Consider the following 12136-nt stretch of genomic DNA (forward strand, 5'->3'; position numbering starts at 1 on the left):
AAGTCGTCACCACTATCCTGGTCCGTATGGACCTCGGGTTCGGCCGTAGGCCGCTTGTCCTCACCAGGCGGTACAGAATCGGATGCCATCTCGGAAGTACTCTCCCCAAAGACGACGCCAAATGTTTTGGGGTTTTTAGAGTCCCTCGGGAGAGTTACAATTCCGGGAATGCGCACCGACCGTCTGTACCTGCAAAACCACGAAATTCCGGTTGGGTGGAGTTTCGCCTCCGACGATTAAGTTAGAACGCTTCCGGATGTATAAATGTGCAGAAAGTAAATGGATTTTCTCTCTGATTCAGAGAGAATTCTGCAATTAATATTGCTCGGTTTTGTGTTGGTATTTATGAATGTGTAATAAATGAGGATTTTCCTCTATTTATAGTAGAAGGAGATCAGTTCCCCTATTAGGATTACAGTGACACGTGTCAGCAGAGGAGTGGAACCCATTGGGCCTCTCTGAGGCTGACACGTGTCAGCATGCCATTGGGCCACGTGGCATAGGGTAATTCTACCCCAAACAAGTGTTATGTGATCGAAACATTTTCTTACAGCTGAAGGGAAAATTCTACTGGACTGCCATAAGACCAGTGTTGCTCTATGGTACAAAATGTTGGGTTTCTAAGGAGCACATTAAAAAGATGGAGGTTACAGAAATGCGTATGTTAAGGTGGATGTGTGGGAACACTCTAAGAGATAGAATCAGAAATGAGGTTATTCGCAAGAAAGTAGGTGTGGCAGGCATTGCAAATAAACTAAGGAAAAATCGCCTGCGTTGGATTGGGCATGTAAGACGGAGACCCGATGGTGCACCGGTGTGAAGAGTGGAAGAGTGGGACCATGGAGGGGTTAAACGAGGGAGAGGGAGAGGGAGACTGAAAATGACTTGGTTGGAAGGAGTTAAGAAGGATATGAAATGTATGGATGTGCATGAGGATGAAGCATTGGATCGTAAGGGATGGAGGAGGAAGATTTATGTCGATGACTACACGGAATAATCAAATTTGGTTCATGTTAGCCGACCCCACTTATGGGATTAAGGTTTTGATTGATTGATTGATTGACTGAATACATAAGCTCAAAGCAGTTTTGCTGCAGAAGTTCTCATCGGAGTAAAATCATATAGTAGCATGAATCCAGGAACAACCGAAAACTTTTAAAAAAATGGATGTCTACCATATCATAGTTGGAGAAAAAAATGTTTCAATATTCTTTTGCAACTTGAATATCCTACAAAAATTACAAGCAACCAGGTCCATTTACAACATCAAGAGGGAAGTTGGTTACCACCTGCAGCTAATTCTTCCAACTGCTTCCCATCAAGACTAGAAACAAACTCCATGGGGATAATCTGCTCAGTTAGACTTCCAAGTTCCGTAGTGTTAATATCATGTAACAACTGAAGTTGTTTTGCTTCAGAATCTGCAGCCTCAGCTTCTGCAAGAAGCACATTAGCTTCTTCCAGATCACCCAGCTCTAAAGCAGCTGATCTTTCACATGAAATAGCAGCAGAAATAAGATGTAGCCTCTGAAATCTGGCCACTGCTGCCTCTTTTTCCTTTGACGATACAAGTTCTTCAAACTCATGCAATTTCCTGGTAGTCTCATGAATCCCCTCTTCAATTTTTCCCAGTTCTAACACAGACTGCTCCATCTTACTCTGCAAAATTTCCTTTTCACCTAGCAATGACTTGGCTTCAGAGGCTATACGCGCTGCTTCTTTGAAATTTCTGGCAGATGCAGCAACTTTCTTCTCTGATTCAAGCTCAGGTGCCCTTTTGTCAATAAAAAACATTCTTTGTTTTATCGAAGCACACTCTTGCTGGATGCTTGATTTATTGGAGGATAATTCCTGCAGAGAGAGAAGTCACATATGTAAGCAAATTACAGCATTCTGGCCTTACAGCATTGAAAGGGAGCTAGCCACAATTTTAGTAAATGTTTCACTTAGCTTGACCCTCAGATCCAGCACAAACATCTAACAAACTCCCGTGACCCTCGCCAACCTCTCAACTCTGCCTAACGCCACAGTACATCATGACATAAAACAGAGAGGATTTAGGATATATCCAGCTATTTTTTTACGCTGGCACGGGAGGAAAGAGGGGCTGTTGAAGAACTAATGCCATACTTGACTTGGTAATTTTCTTCTCATAATATTTTTATGTTCAATAAGGTGAGCACTGTTAACCTTGAAGATCCCATAGTTTTTTGTAGAATAGGGTCTTTTGTATAACGAACCCCGGTTTTTCAGCATAGGCAAACTCGAATACTGCGACACAAAGGAGATGTACTTTATGTGCATTTAAGATAAACTCCAATGAAGATTTTGATTCTTGATTTAGTCACAGCACACACACACACACACAATATAAGTAATTCATCCCTCCCACCCCAGCTGTTCAAAATATATGTCAGTCGCTAGGGGGGTAACTCATTTCTAAATAAGCTGCGGACCGTAAAGCACTTCAGAAATACTCAGAAGAATCTAGCATTTTCAATTAGAACATCAAAATAATGGAACTTTAATGAAAATAAAAACTCATCTTATGAAAATAAAAATAAGGATTGAAAAGGATGAACTATTAAGGAGCTAAGGTGAACTTCAACTCTAAAGCATAGTTATTAAGTAGAGTATAACCACACTTTTACATTCATCTCTCCTCCCAATTTTGCCTACATGAGGCCATCACAAGTTCACAACACACGTGGTTTCCTCGTACCCTAACAAAGAGCTCTTTTATCCAACAGGTAATATCATTTCTGATTTCCAGAGACACGTTGAAGAAATTCCTACCGTTCAATAGTCCAGAGGTCATGCTACCTCCATCATGTACTAGACAAATTTCTTTTAAATGCTAGCATGAAAACATGCCAAATTTTATCAGCCTCTGCTAAGATACCACTTCACTTATAAAAGGAAGCCCCCACCCATCCCCCCCCCCACCCCACCCCCGCGCGAAAATCATAGACATGAGAAATCCATTATAATCAACTAAACAACAATTGAACTAGGATCCACTGCCAGCAATCAAATGAAGATCGCAAAAAATAATACTTCTTCCATTCTCCTCATATTGCAACAATTACCATTTAAGGAAGTTTCACAAATATTGCAACATTACTATATATGCACATGATTTCTGTCTCTCCTCATCACATGGGTCCTATCTTTATTTCTCTCTATCTCTCTCCTCATCTAGAATTGCGTGTCTTTCCCCCTTGTTGCAATATTAGGGGGACGGAGGAAGTAATAAAGGTCATACAGTTTACATGGAAGTGCCAAAGTAATGTAAAATGATGGGACCCATTAACAAATGGTAGTACAGCTTCCACTAACCACAGAATAACAAGACGGTATACCAAATTATCTTCTCTGGTCAACTTAGAGATATAATCAATCATCAAAGGACTTCCTTGGTACTACATATCCATAACATCTTCACTAAAAAGGGAAAAAACAATCAAATCAGACTGAAAGTATATTCAAGATATTCATAGTAGAAAGTTCAAACTATAATTCAATAATTGGATGCAAGAGCACCACAAATGGAGATCCAACTCCATTTAGTCCTAATTTGAAAACATTGAAAATATGGGTGTCATGCTTATACAAGAATCATCTACAACCTATCCTCTCCAGCTCTCTATTTCTCAATCTTCAATCTAACTACAGTACAGAAAACAAAGGCCCTATTTGTGTCCAATCTTCCAAAGGAAGCCACTAAGTAATAATAGGAAAGTAAAATGCCATCTAGCACACCACTCACATGTTTTTAAGAGAAATAAACACACAAAGTGAGACACATAACTAGCCAATATCTGCTTGTGATATTGTGTATAAGGCACTATAACCTTTCCACCACCTAAAGGAATTTCAAAAGCTAAATAAATTGATGAAGCACACTTACACAAGGTGAGACTCTGCTAGTAATACTGTGTGCTTGACACTGACATTTTCCTAACCTAAAGGTATTTCAAAATTTATATTAAATAATGAAGCATAGTTAAGTCACTTACACAAGCTTATTCCCCCAACCAACCACAACTTCCCAAAGAATGTGTCGGACAAACACAATTACACACACACACACACACAAAAAAAAAAAAAAAAAAAAAAAAAAAAAAAAAAAAAAAAAAAACTGCACATACAATCTGATACTTGCCCAAAAGAAGCAGCAACAATTCCAATTCCAACTTTCAAATGGGAAGCCATTTAAACTAATTCTTCCGTCAATGCATAATTTGACCTTGAAATTCTACTTGTAAACATTAGTAAATATCCTTAAAAGCTGATATTTAGAAATGTACAATGAGACATACTACCTCCATTCCTGAAAATACTTTATGCCGTTTGTTTTAATCCATTCCTAAAAGTTCTTTACACTTTTACTTTATTCTGATTTTGGCGACAAGTTTTCACTCTCTCATACTTTTTCCAACATTTTCTTACACCTACCTTTTTACATAGTCTCTCTTACTTTTTCTACCTTTCACTCACATCCACCCACCTTTTTACACTCTCCCCCTACTTTATCCACCTTTTTCTTACACCAACTCACAACATCAACACTCTCTCACCAATCTAAAGGGAGTTTTTTCAATTTAGAGCGGCCACATAGAAAAATAGAGGATTTTAGTCAATGAAAAAAGCAAAAAACAGATTTACAATTTCTTTTAGAATTAAAATATTCAATCGCCACATAAGCAAAAGAAATGAATTAAATTTAAGAGCCTCGATTTAAATGTCATGTAAGTATAAAAAAAAACTACAGAAGATAATTTGAGAGATTAAATTAAATAAAAAATAAAATTTTTAATATTTAAAGATTTAATCTACTTTTAAATATTCGAGGAATTAATATAAAAAAAATTATTTTAAAAAATCAAATTTTATCTTTTTCAATAACTTAAAAAATAAAAATTCAAAATTTCACTTTACATCATATTTTCTCAATTGATAAAAACTTACAAATAAAAATAAATAAAAAATCAATAGGGATTTTATTGAAAAATTTATGATTAAAAATTATACAAAATATAATATAAAAAAACCATACATCGCATGGGCTTCATCTAGTTACATTAATTTGTGTGCAAATAGTAGCCGTAAAGAACTTTTGGGAACAGAGGTAGTAGTAACATTTTACATGACAAATTTTTTCATCTAAAGGTAAAAAAATTTCAAAATGGGGTATGTGAATAATAAAACATTTAAAGAGGAACAGCTGAAATATAAAATCAGATACTTAGTAGTATAAACTCAGAGAGGGGAACAGAGGAAGAACTAACTTACAAACTACATTTTGCGATACTACCGCTGAAATCCTAAAGAAAATTGTTCATCTTAATTTGGAATAGTATGCTAAATGAATAGAAATTAGGCAATATTATGTTAATATCCATCATCATTCAAGACGTTAACCAAACAGCTTTTTCACCCTCCTGAAAAGATACTAGGATGGCAAATCGCATTCAAAAGAAGGGCACTCTCCAAGGAAAAAAAAAACCTTTTAGAGTAAAAGGTGTCTACGTTGGGTGAGCAAAATGTGAAGAGCATAAGACTTTTGCTCACATATTTGAAACATTACTGAAAACTTTGGTACATAAATACTCTCCCTTTCACACAGACCCATGCAATGATGCTAAAGAAAACTGTGGTACACAAATACTCTCCTTTTCACACAGAAATATGCAAAGATGCTAAAGAAACGTATACACCAAATAACAGAATAGAGGCTAGAGAGAAGAATTTACCTGAAGATCAACTCTTGCAACAGAAATATCCTGCTTGAGCATCTGAGTATCAGCCACAATTTTCTCCTCTGTTTGGGCAAGCCTTAATTTTTCTTCTCTAACTTTAAGAACTGATACCACTAAAGCTTTCCTGAGTCTAAGATTTTCTTCGTACATGTTGGCTTCATCTTCACAATCCATTGCAAGCTTCCTAAGTTCTTTCTCCCGGTTCTTTTCCTGAGTAAGAAGATAATCAATTTTTTCCTTCCTTTCCGATAAAGTTTGACGTTCTGATTCCATTTGAGAGAGTACATTCTGCAAACTCTCAAACTTGGAATTGATTCCTGTTCGGAGATCCCTGAAACCAGCAGCTACTTCAGCTATCTTTTTGTCAGCTGCTTCAATTTCAGAATCATTTTTAGCTATCTCTGCCTCTTTTTCCTGTACCAAACGTAAAAGTTCCTCTAACTCTTGTGTCAAAACCTTTTTTTTCTCACAAAGGACTTCTTTTTCCTTAACATCATTTTCAACCAAATGCTCAATTGAGTCAGCCAATGCTGCACGAGCTTCATTTACTAACTGTGACTCGATTTCTAATTCCAACTTCTGTGTCTCCACAGCTTCAACAGACATAAACCATTCATCTATTTCCTTTGAAGAATCGACCCCGACATTTTCCAGAATCACATCTGCATTGCTCACTGCATCCTATCAGAAGGAAGTAGCAATAGTTAAATTACAAGTTTAACATCCAAATAAATACCTATTGCTCCTAACAGTGAGTGATAAATGCTAAAGATGAAAGAATTGTCAAACAAGTCAAACCCAAAAAAGAATACTTTACAAATAACATATATACAAGTATTAGCAAACTACCTGATCATTTGCAAGTGAAATCACTTAAGATTTGATAGGCTATTATTCAATATAAGTGTATGTACTTCATAGTTAATGAGCTAACTATCATTACCTTGGTTACTTTTTGCTCTCATTGATTAATAATTAATGAACTATGCAACATATCTCACCCCCAACCCATTTGGGTAAATTTGTTAAGGCATATAGGTTACAATACTCATGCAAACTGTCTAAGAAAAAAAGGCTCAAACTCAGATGCAATTATTGACTATTGATCTAAGAGTCCAGCACACAGAAGATACGTAGAATTGATAAAAATGGTTATTACGAGTCCAAATTTAGAACACGGAAACTTGTATTGAAACTAACAAAAATATATATAATAAATCTAGTGGATAAACTATGGATATTATCAATCAATCAATCAATCAAAGCCTTAATCCCATAAGTGGGTAGGCTACATGAACCAAATTTGATTATTCCGTGTAATCATTGACAAAGATCCTCTTCCTCCATATTATGAAATACGCTAAATTGATAATTACATACAGAACTAAATTGATAATTACATACGTAGTTTAACACATCAAATAAAAATTTAAAACAACAAATACATGAAGACAAACAAAGAGAAAAAAGAAGTCTGGCAATTTCAAATCACTATAAAGCTAAGCAAGAGGGTAAATAGATATATGTGAACCCTGCCCCTTAGAGGTTTTCACCTTCTCCTCAACCAATTTCACTTTCTTCCCCTCTCCCACTCTCATTATGCATCCCCTCACTCTTTTCCTTAGCAGCAATCAGCCTTCAGCTCCTCTTTTATTCTGGCAGCTGGTTCCCATCATCCACAATAATGCTAAGTGATATTAGACTTGCTATTGCTGTTGAAAGATCAGAAGCCTTAACTTTTATCTTTTAAGGTACTTCACTGACAAAATCTTCTATTCTAAAAAGGCAGCCCTAGATCTGAAAAAAGAGGTTACGTGTACAACAACTCTATTCCCATTCCTTTTTGTTTCCGTGAGTGCAATCCACATCCGGGTTGTGTTGTGTTGAAAGAGGAGCATAAAAAAAAAATAAGGAATTTTTTTCAGAATAAAAAAAAATAAAAAATATACTAGAGTTGGTTCCTAATGTTTTAATATACAGGGCATGTAGATTATAAACGTTAAAATAACACAAGAGAAAAAGAAAAAAAAAAAGGTAGCAATAACAGCCAGTATGTACTTTATAGATTAGTAAAGACTGATACTGCCTACATAGAAATCTAAGAACATTGTACGTTTCTAAATTACTGTAGTATAAAATTAAATGATAAAAAGTATTGACCAGCAAACAAAAAGCTCATAAAGGAAATGGACATATATTTGCATTCAAAACTTAACTCTTCAAAAAGGAGAGTAAAATGTGTAACAAGTATCTCCATATTATAGCCCACAGCTGAATATTTAACTGAAAGGGAAAAGGTCTACCATTAAATGAACATGTATCCTCTATTCCTCTTCAAGTAGCAGCCAAAACACAATGTTTTCACTGGCCTATGTAGACACCAATTCGACTTTAGGAACCAGTAGACAAAAGGAAAGACAATGAGGAAGGAGTAAAAGATGAAAAGAAAGACCTTATTCTGGCACACTCAAATAATCCAGAACTCAAAGTCACATTGTCAAAGTGAGAAAGTGACAAGTCACAAGTCTAAGCCTAACTAGAACCATAAGTGGATAACCTCCCACACAGTCCCTTTTGGTTCACATAACTATAAATGCAAAGCAGTTTGAGAGTTGTAAGAATTCTTGATGCATAATTAATAGCTCCTAAAAAGAATATCTATAAGCACTAAATTACGATCATCCAATCCCTGCTTCATAGGGAATCTTGTCTTAGATGTTAATGAGAAATTAGGAGGTACACCATAGATTTTTTTAATTCGACTCTGTGTTCTGGGCGTTCCATATCTGGCTGCAGCCATTAGGCCATTTAGCTAAGCTCAGTTCAGAATAAATGTGGAGCTTTTCAATTGGAGCAAGGAGCTAGTAAACGCAAACAGTTAAACTTTGGACTTCCAAAGTATTCATATACTGACTTATTCGTTATATTAAACACATGTTCTAAATAGTGCACACATGACGAAAACATTAAATTCTATATTTACAAATCCTTGTAAATTATAGACAATTCACCATTAGTATCCGCTTTGTGAACTAATTTTAATATGATGCTTTGGAGACTTTAGATAAGAGGAAGATAAACTATGGATTCAAGGTAGGCAGAACATAAATATCAATCCTGCAGAGGGCCAGGGGGGACAATACAGCAGTCCAAATTTAGTCAAAGGTAACCTAGAAGATAACTACTACCCATGATACCCTACTTACTATGAGGCCATACGATAAATATATGACAAAACAAAGCCTACCACTGAAAATCGTTGTAGCAAAGAGACACATTCTTCCTCAGCAGCAATCTGATCCTTCAGTGCATCCTCCATCTTTGAATCAATAGTATCACATTCAGCCTCGGCATCTTTTAGTGCATTTAGCATGTATTCTTTTTCCTTTTCGGCAGCCGCAAGGTTGTCACTGAGGCGTTCTGCCTTTTCAAAGTCTTCTGCCTCACAGGCTTCTTCAAGATTCTTTTCAATTTCCTTGAACCTTAAAGATGCTAGTTCAACATTCTCGGCAGCTTTTCTTCTCCTCCTCCTAGAATCCTTCCTTGCTGCAGATATAGATAAAGCCTGGTCTCGAGCTTGTCTCAGCTTCTCAGACACCTGAGCCTTGACATGTTCATATTTCACCTCCACAGAATCAAAATTTGTCTCTTCCTCTTCTTTTTCTTGCTTCTGGATAGTAGGCAGTTCTTTAGCATCCAGAGAAGAAGCAACATTTCCCTCTCCAGTCAAATCGCAAGGCCTATCTGTATTAATTTGATTTTCTACTATATCTTCTGAACCAAGAGGAATACATTCAATTTCATGTTCGACTGGACAAGAATCAACTTCTAGCATTTTGCTAGGATGGGAAGAGACAGAAGGGACTTTTAAATTATCATCAGCTTTGGTATTCAAATTAGTATTGACAGACATGGTGGCAGTTGGCAAAGAGTTTTCATTGCCAAGAGATAATTCAGAAGAACTTTGCAAAGGCTCTAGATCATCAGTGTGTTGTAAATCCCTCCCATACCCAATCCTTAAACCAGCTCTTTTCTTCTTTCTAGAAATTTGCCGAAAAATAGTAGCAGCAGGAACTGCTTGCGGCTCAGACTTCATTGTGCTTGTTGTCATTACAGAAGGATTATTTGATGGCGTCAATGTCTCAGTCGAAATTGCTTCAACATGGGAAGGAGTGATGACAGTTAGATCAGAGAATAGGTTTTCATCAAGGGGTTGAGACGACGGTGAAGGCGCTGAAGATAAAGCTGATGTGTCATCACTTTTCATAGAAGAAAAACTCTCTGTATGAGAATTATCATCATGTTTATTAACTACTTGGGGAGTAAATAAAACCATTCCCTCAAAAAGAGAGTCCATATCATCATTATTAGGACTCTCCATTGCACTCACACGGAGTTCAATTCGTCACTGTGCTCACTGAAGTCCCCCAAATCACTGCTACGCTTCAGCAATGTAATTATCAATAATCTACCAAGAAAAATCTGTTTGTTGGACGATGTTAAAAGCAAAATAATCTGTAAAAGTAGCCCATATATCAAAATTAGAAACCATTTTAAAATCACAAAAATATTGAACTGATAAGCCTGAGAATAGAATCCGATTGTAACTGGATCTCATTATCTGACAGGGCAATGACAACCAAAGCATACCCTAATTCCATTAATGACAACATAAGAATTTTAACTTACAAGTGACCGCAAATTCTTCAAATCATACAAAAAATCAAGCACCTTGACCACGAAGTTAGCAAATTCATACTAGAGGGGAAACAGTCATGACTTATAAAAATCGAATTTGCATAACAATAATTCCAAGCATTTCTTTTAGAACTTAAATAGTTGATAGACTTCTTATTGTTCAAAAAAACCAATTGGGTCCTAATGAACTGCCCTCTATTATTCACATTAGATATCAAACCATTCTCAACCGAAAAACTCGATCGGAGTAGTGATCACTGCATAACAAAGAAATATTGACATCATATAAAAATTAAAAAAATATATATTTAAAAATAAAAAAGAAAAAGAAAAAGTAAAAGAAAAAAGCAACAACACCATGAAGTTACTCGTAGATGATTAGTACCCACTAAGAATTTTTCAGCAGCAATTTCAATAAGTTATCATTGTCAGGAAATCATCAAAGCAAATTAACAACTCAAACATTAAATTTAGATAAACAATGCCTTCTTTTTCATTTGTTCATATCAATTCATGATAATATGGATTTCCAAACTTGATAAACAAAATTAACCCAACTAGAAAGATAATGAATCATCCAACATTCAACTGAAATTAAGAACAAATTTATCCAGCCCAAGAATTTAATCTCATTTTCCTATTAGATCAAATATTTCAAATTACAATTAAGATTAACAATTCACAAGATCAATGGTAAATTTAGAAAGGAAGAGGATGTACCTGGTGCAATAGCAAGATTTGAGTATCGATCTACAAACCCAGATGAATGAAAAAGTGGAAAATGAGTAAGGATGAGTTGGAGAGTTGGAGCTTAGGATTGAGGTAGAACAAGAATTACGGAAACAGAGTATATTGAGTCACCGGTGACTAAACTTACAAGTAAGAATGGCAATTAATGGGATTTGGATTTGACACTATATTTGATCGCCTGCCTTATAATTGGATTCAATTTTAATTGGAAAATTAGTATTTAATAAATCTTAACTTTAATTGATCCAACTTATCTCCATCCGTCAATATTAATCCTAACTTTCGTTTATTTTTTATTAATCCCAACTTTTTACGTCTTTAATATTTATCACATCCAAGTGACTTGAAACTAATTAAAGAGGTAAACTTTGCTGACTTGTGATTATTTGCACACGTGTCACAACATAATAGGTTAAAAAAAGAATTTCCCCAGCCTCTTCCACCACCACCACCTCCCCCTTCCCTTAGCCCCAGCCGCCTCCTCCATTAGCCTCACTCTCGGAACCACCGGAGGGTGGTCGGAATTCAACGGAGAAGGCAGTGGGTAAGTCGGAATTCGCCGAAGAAGGCAGCGAAGGGGAATGGGGGGAAACGGAGGGGGAAAGTGGCGGAACCGGAGGGGAAAGGGGCGGAAGTGAAAGCCGGCAAAGGGTTGGAATTCGCCAGGAACAATAAGAGATGCCGCCTGCCGGAAATGGCAGGAGCTTCTACCTGTCGAAAATGGCAGGCTGTCACGGCCTGGATATTTTGACACCGCATCGTGCGGCGCGCTCTTATCTTTTGGCAACAAGAACGCAAGCTTAGAGCGGAAGGGGTACGTGAGCACACAGCAACACGCACCAAGTGTATCTCAAGGAAGCGCACTCTATAACGACTGCAGAGTCGGGGCTTGTGACGACCGATATTTCGAAGCGGGCACAAGCGGG

The 12136-nt window shown here is 36.6% G+C and overlaps 1 protein-coding gene across 2 annotated transcripts; it reads right to left on the reverse strand.

Annotated features, from left to right (window-relative positions):
• Positions 1–1059: 1059 nt before the first annotated feature.
• Positions 1060–11392, reverse strand: LOC110709510 (uncharacterized protein CG45076-like). 2 transcript variants are annotated; one of them, XM_021887734.1, is made up of 4 exons: positions 11181–11392; positions 9010–10244; positions 5757–6443; positions 1060–1851 (listed from the first exon to the last, which is right to left on the reverse strand). In XM_021887734.1, exons 2-4 carry the CDS (start codon positions 10141–10143, stop codon positions 1267–1269), a joined length of 2406 nt encoding a protein of 801 aa, XP_021743426.1. In that variant the 5' UTR covers positions 10144–10244; positions 11181–11392; the 3' UTR covers positions 1060–1266. The 2 variants fall into 2 exon arrangements, with proteins under 2 accessions (XP_021743426.1, XP_021743424.1); XM_021887732.1 differs by having other exon boundaries at positions 9010–10277.
• Positions 11393–12136: the final 744 nt, after the last annotated feature.

Source organism: Chenopodium quinoa, unplaced genomic scaffold (genome assembly GCF_001683475.1).
Source record: "Chenopodium quinoa cultivar QQ74 unplaced genomic scaffold, ASM168347v1, whole genome shotgun sequence".
NCBI classification, from domain to species: Eukaryota; Viridiplantae; Streptophyta; class Magnoliopsida; order Caryophyllales; family Amaranthaceae; genus Chenopodium; species Chenopodium quinoa.

Excerpts from the sequence above, each read along its gene's own strand:
- LOC110709510 (XM_021887734.1), bottom strand. The coding sequence starts at position 10,143 with ATGGAGAGTCCTAATAATGATGATATGGACTCTCTTTTTGAGGGAATG. Across the intron at positions 6,444-9,009 it reads TGCTACAACGATTTTCAGTG|GATGCAGTGAGCAATGCAGA; the intron begins GTAGGCTTTGTT and ends TCCTTCTGATAG. Across the intron at positions 1,852-5,756 it reads TTGCAAGAGTTGATCTTCAG|GAATTATCCTCCAATAAATC; the intron begins GTAAATTCTTCT and ends CTCTCTCTGCAG.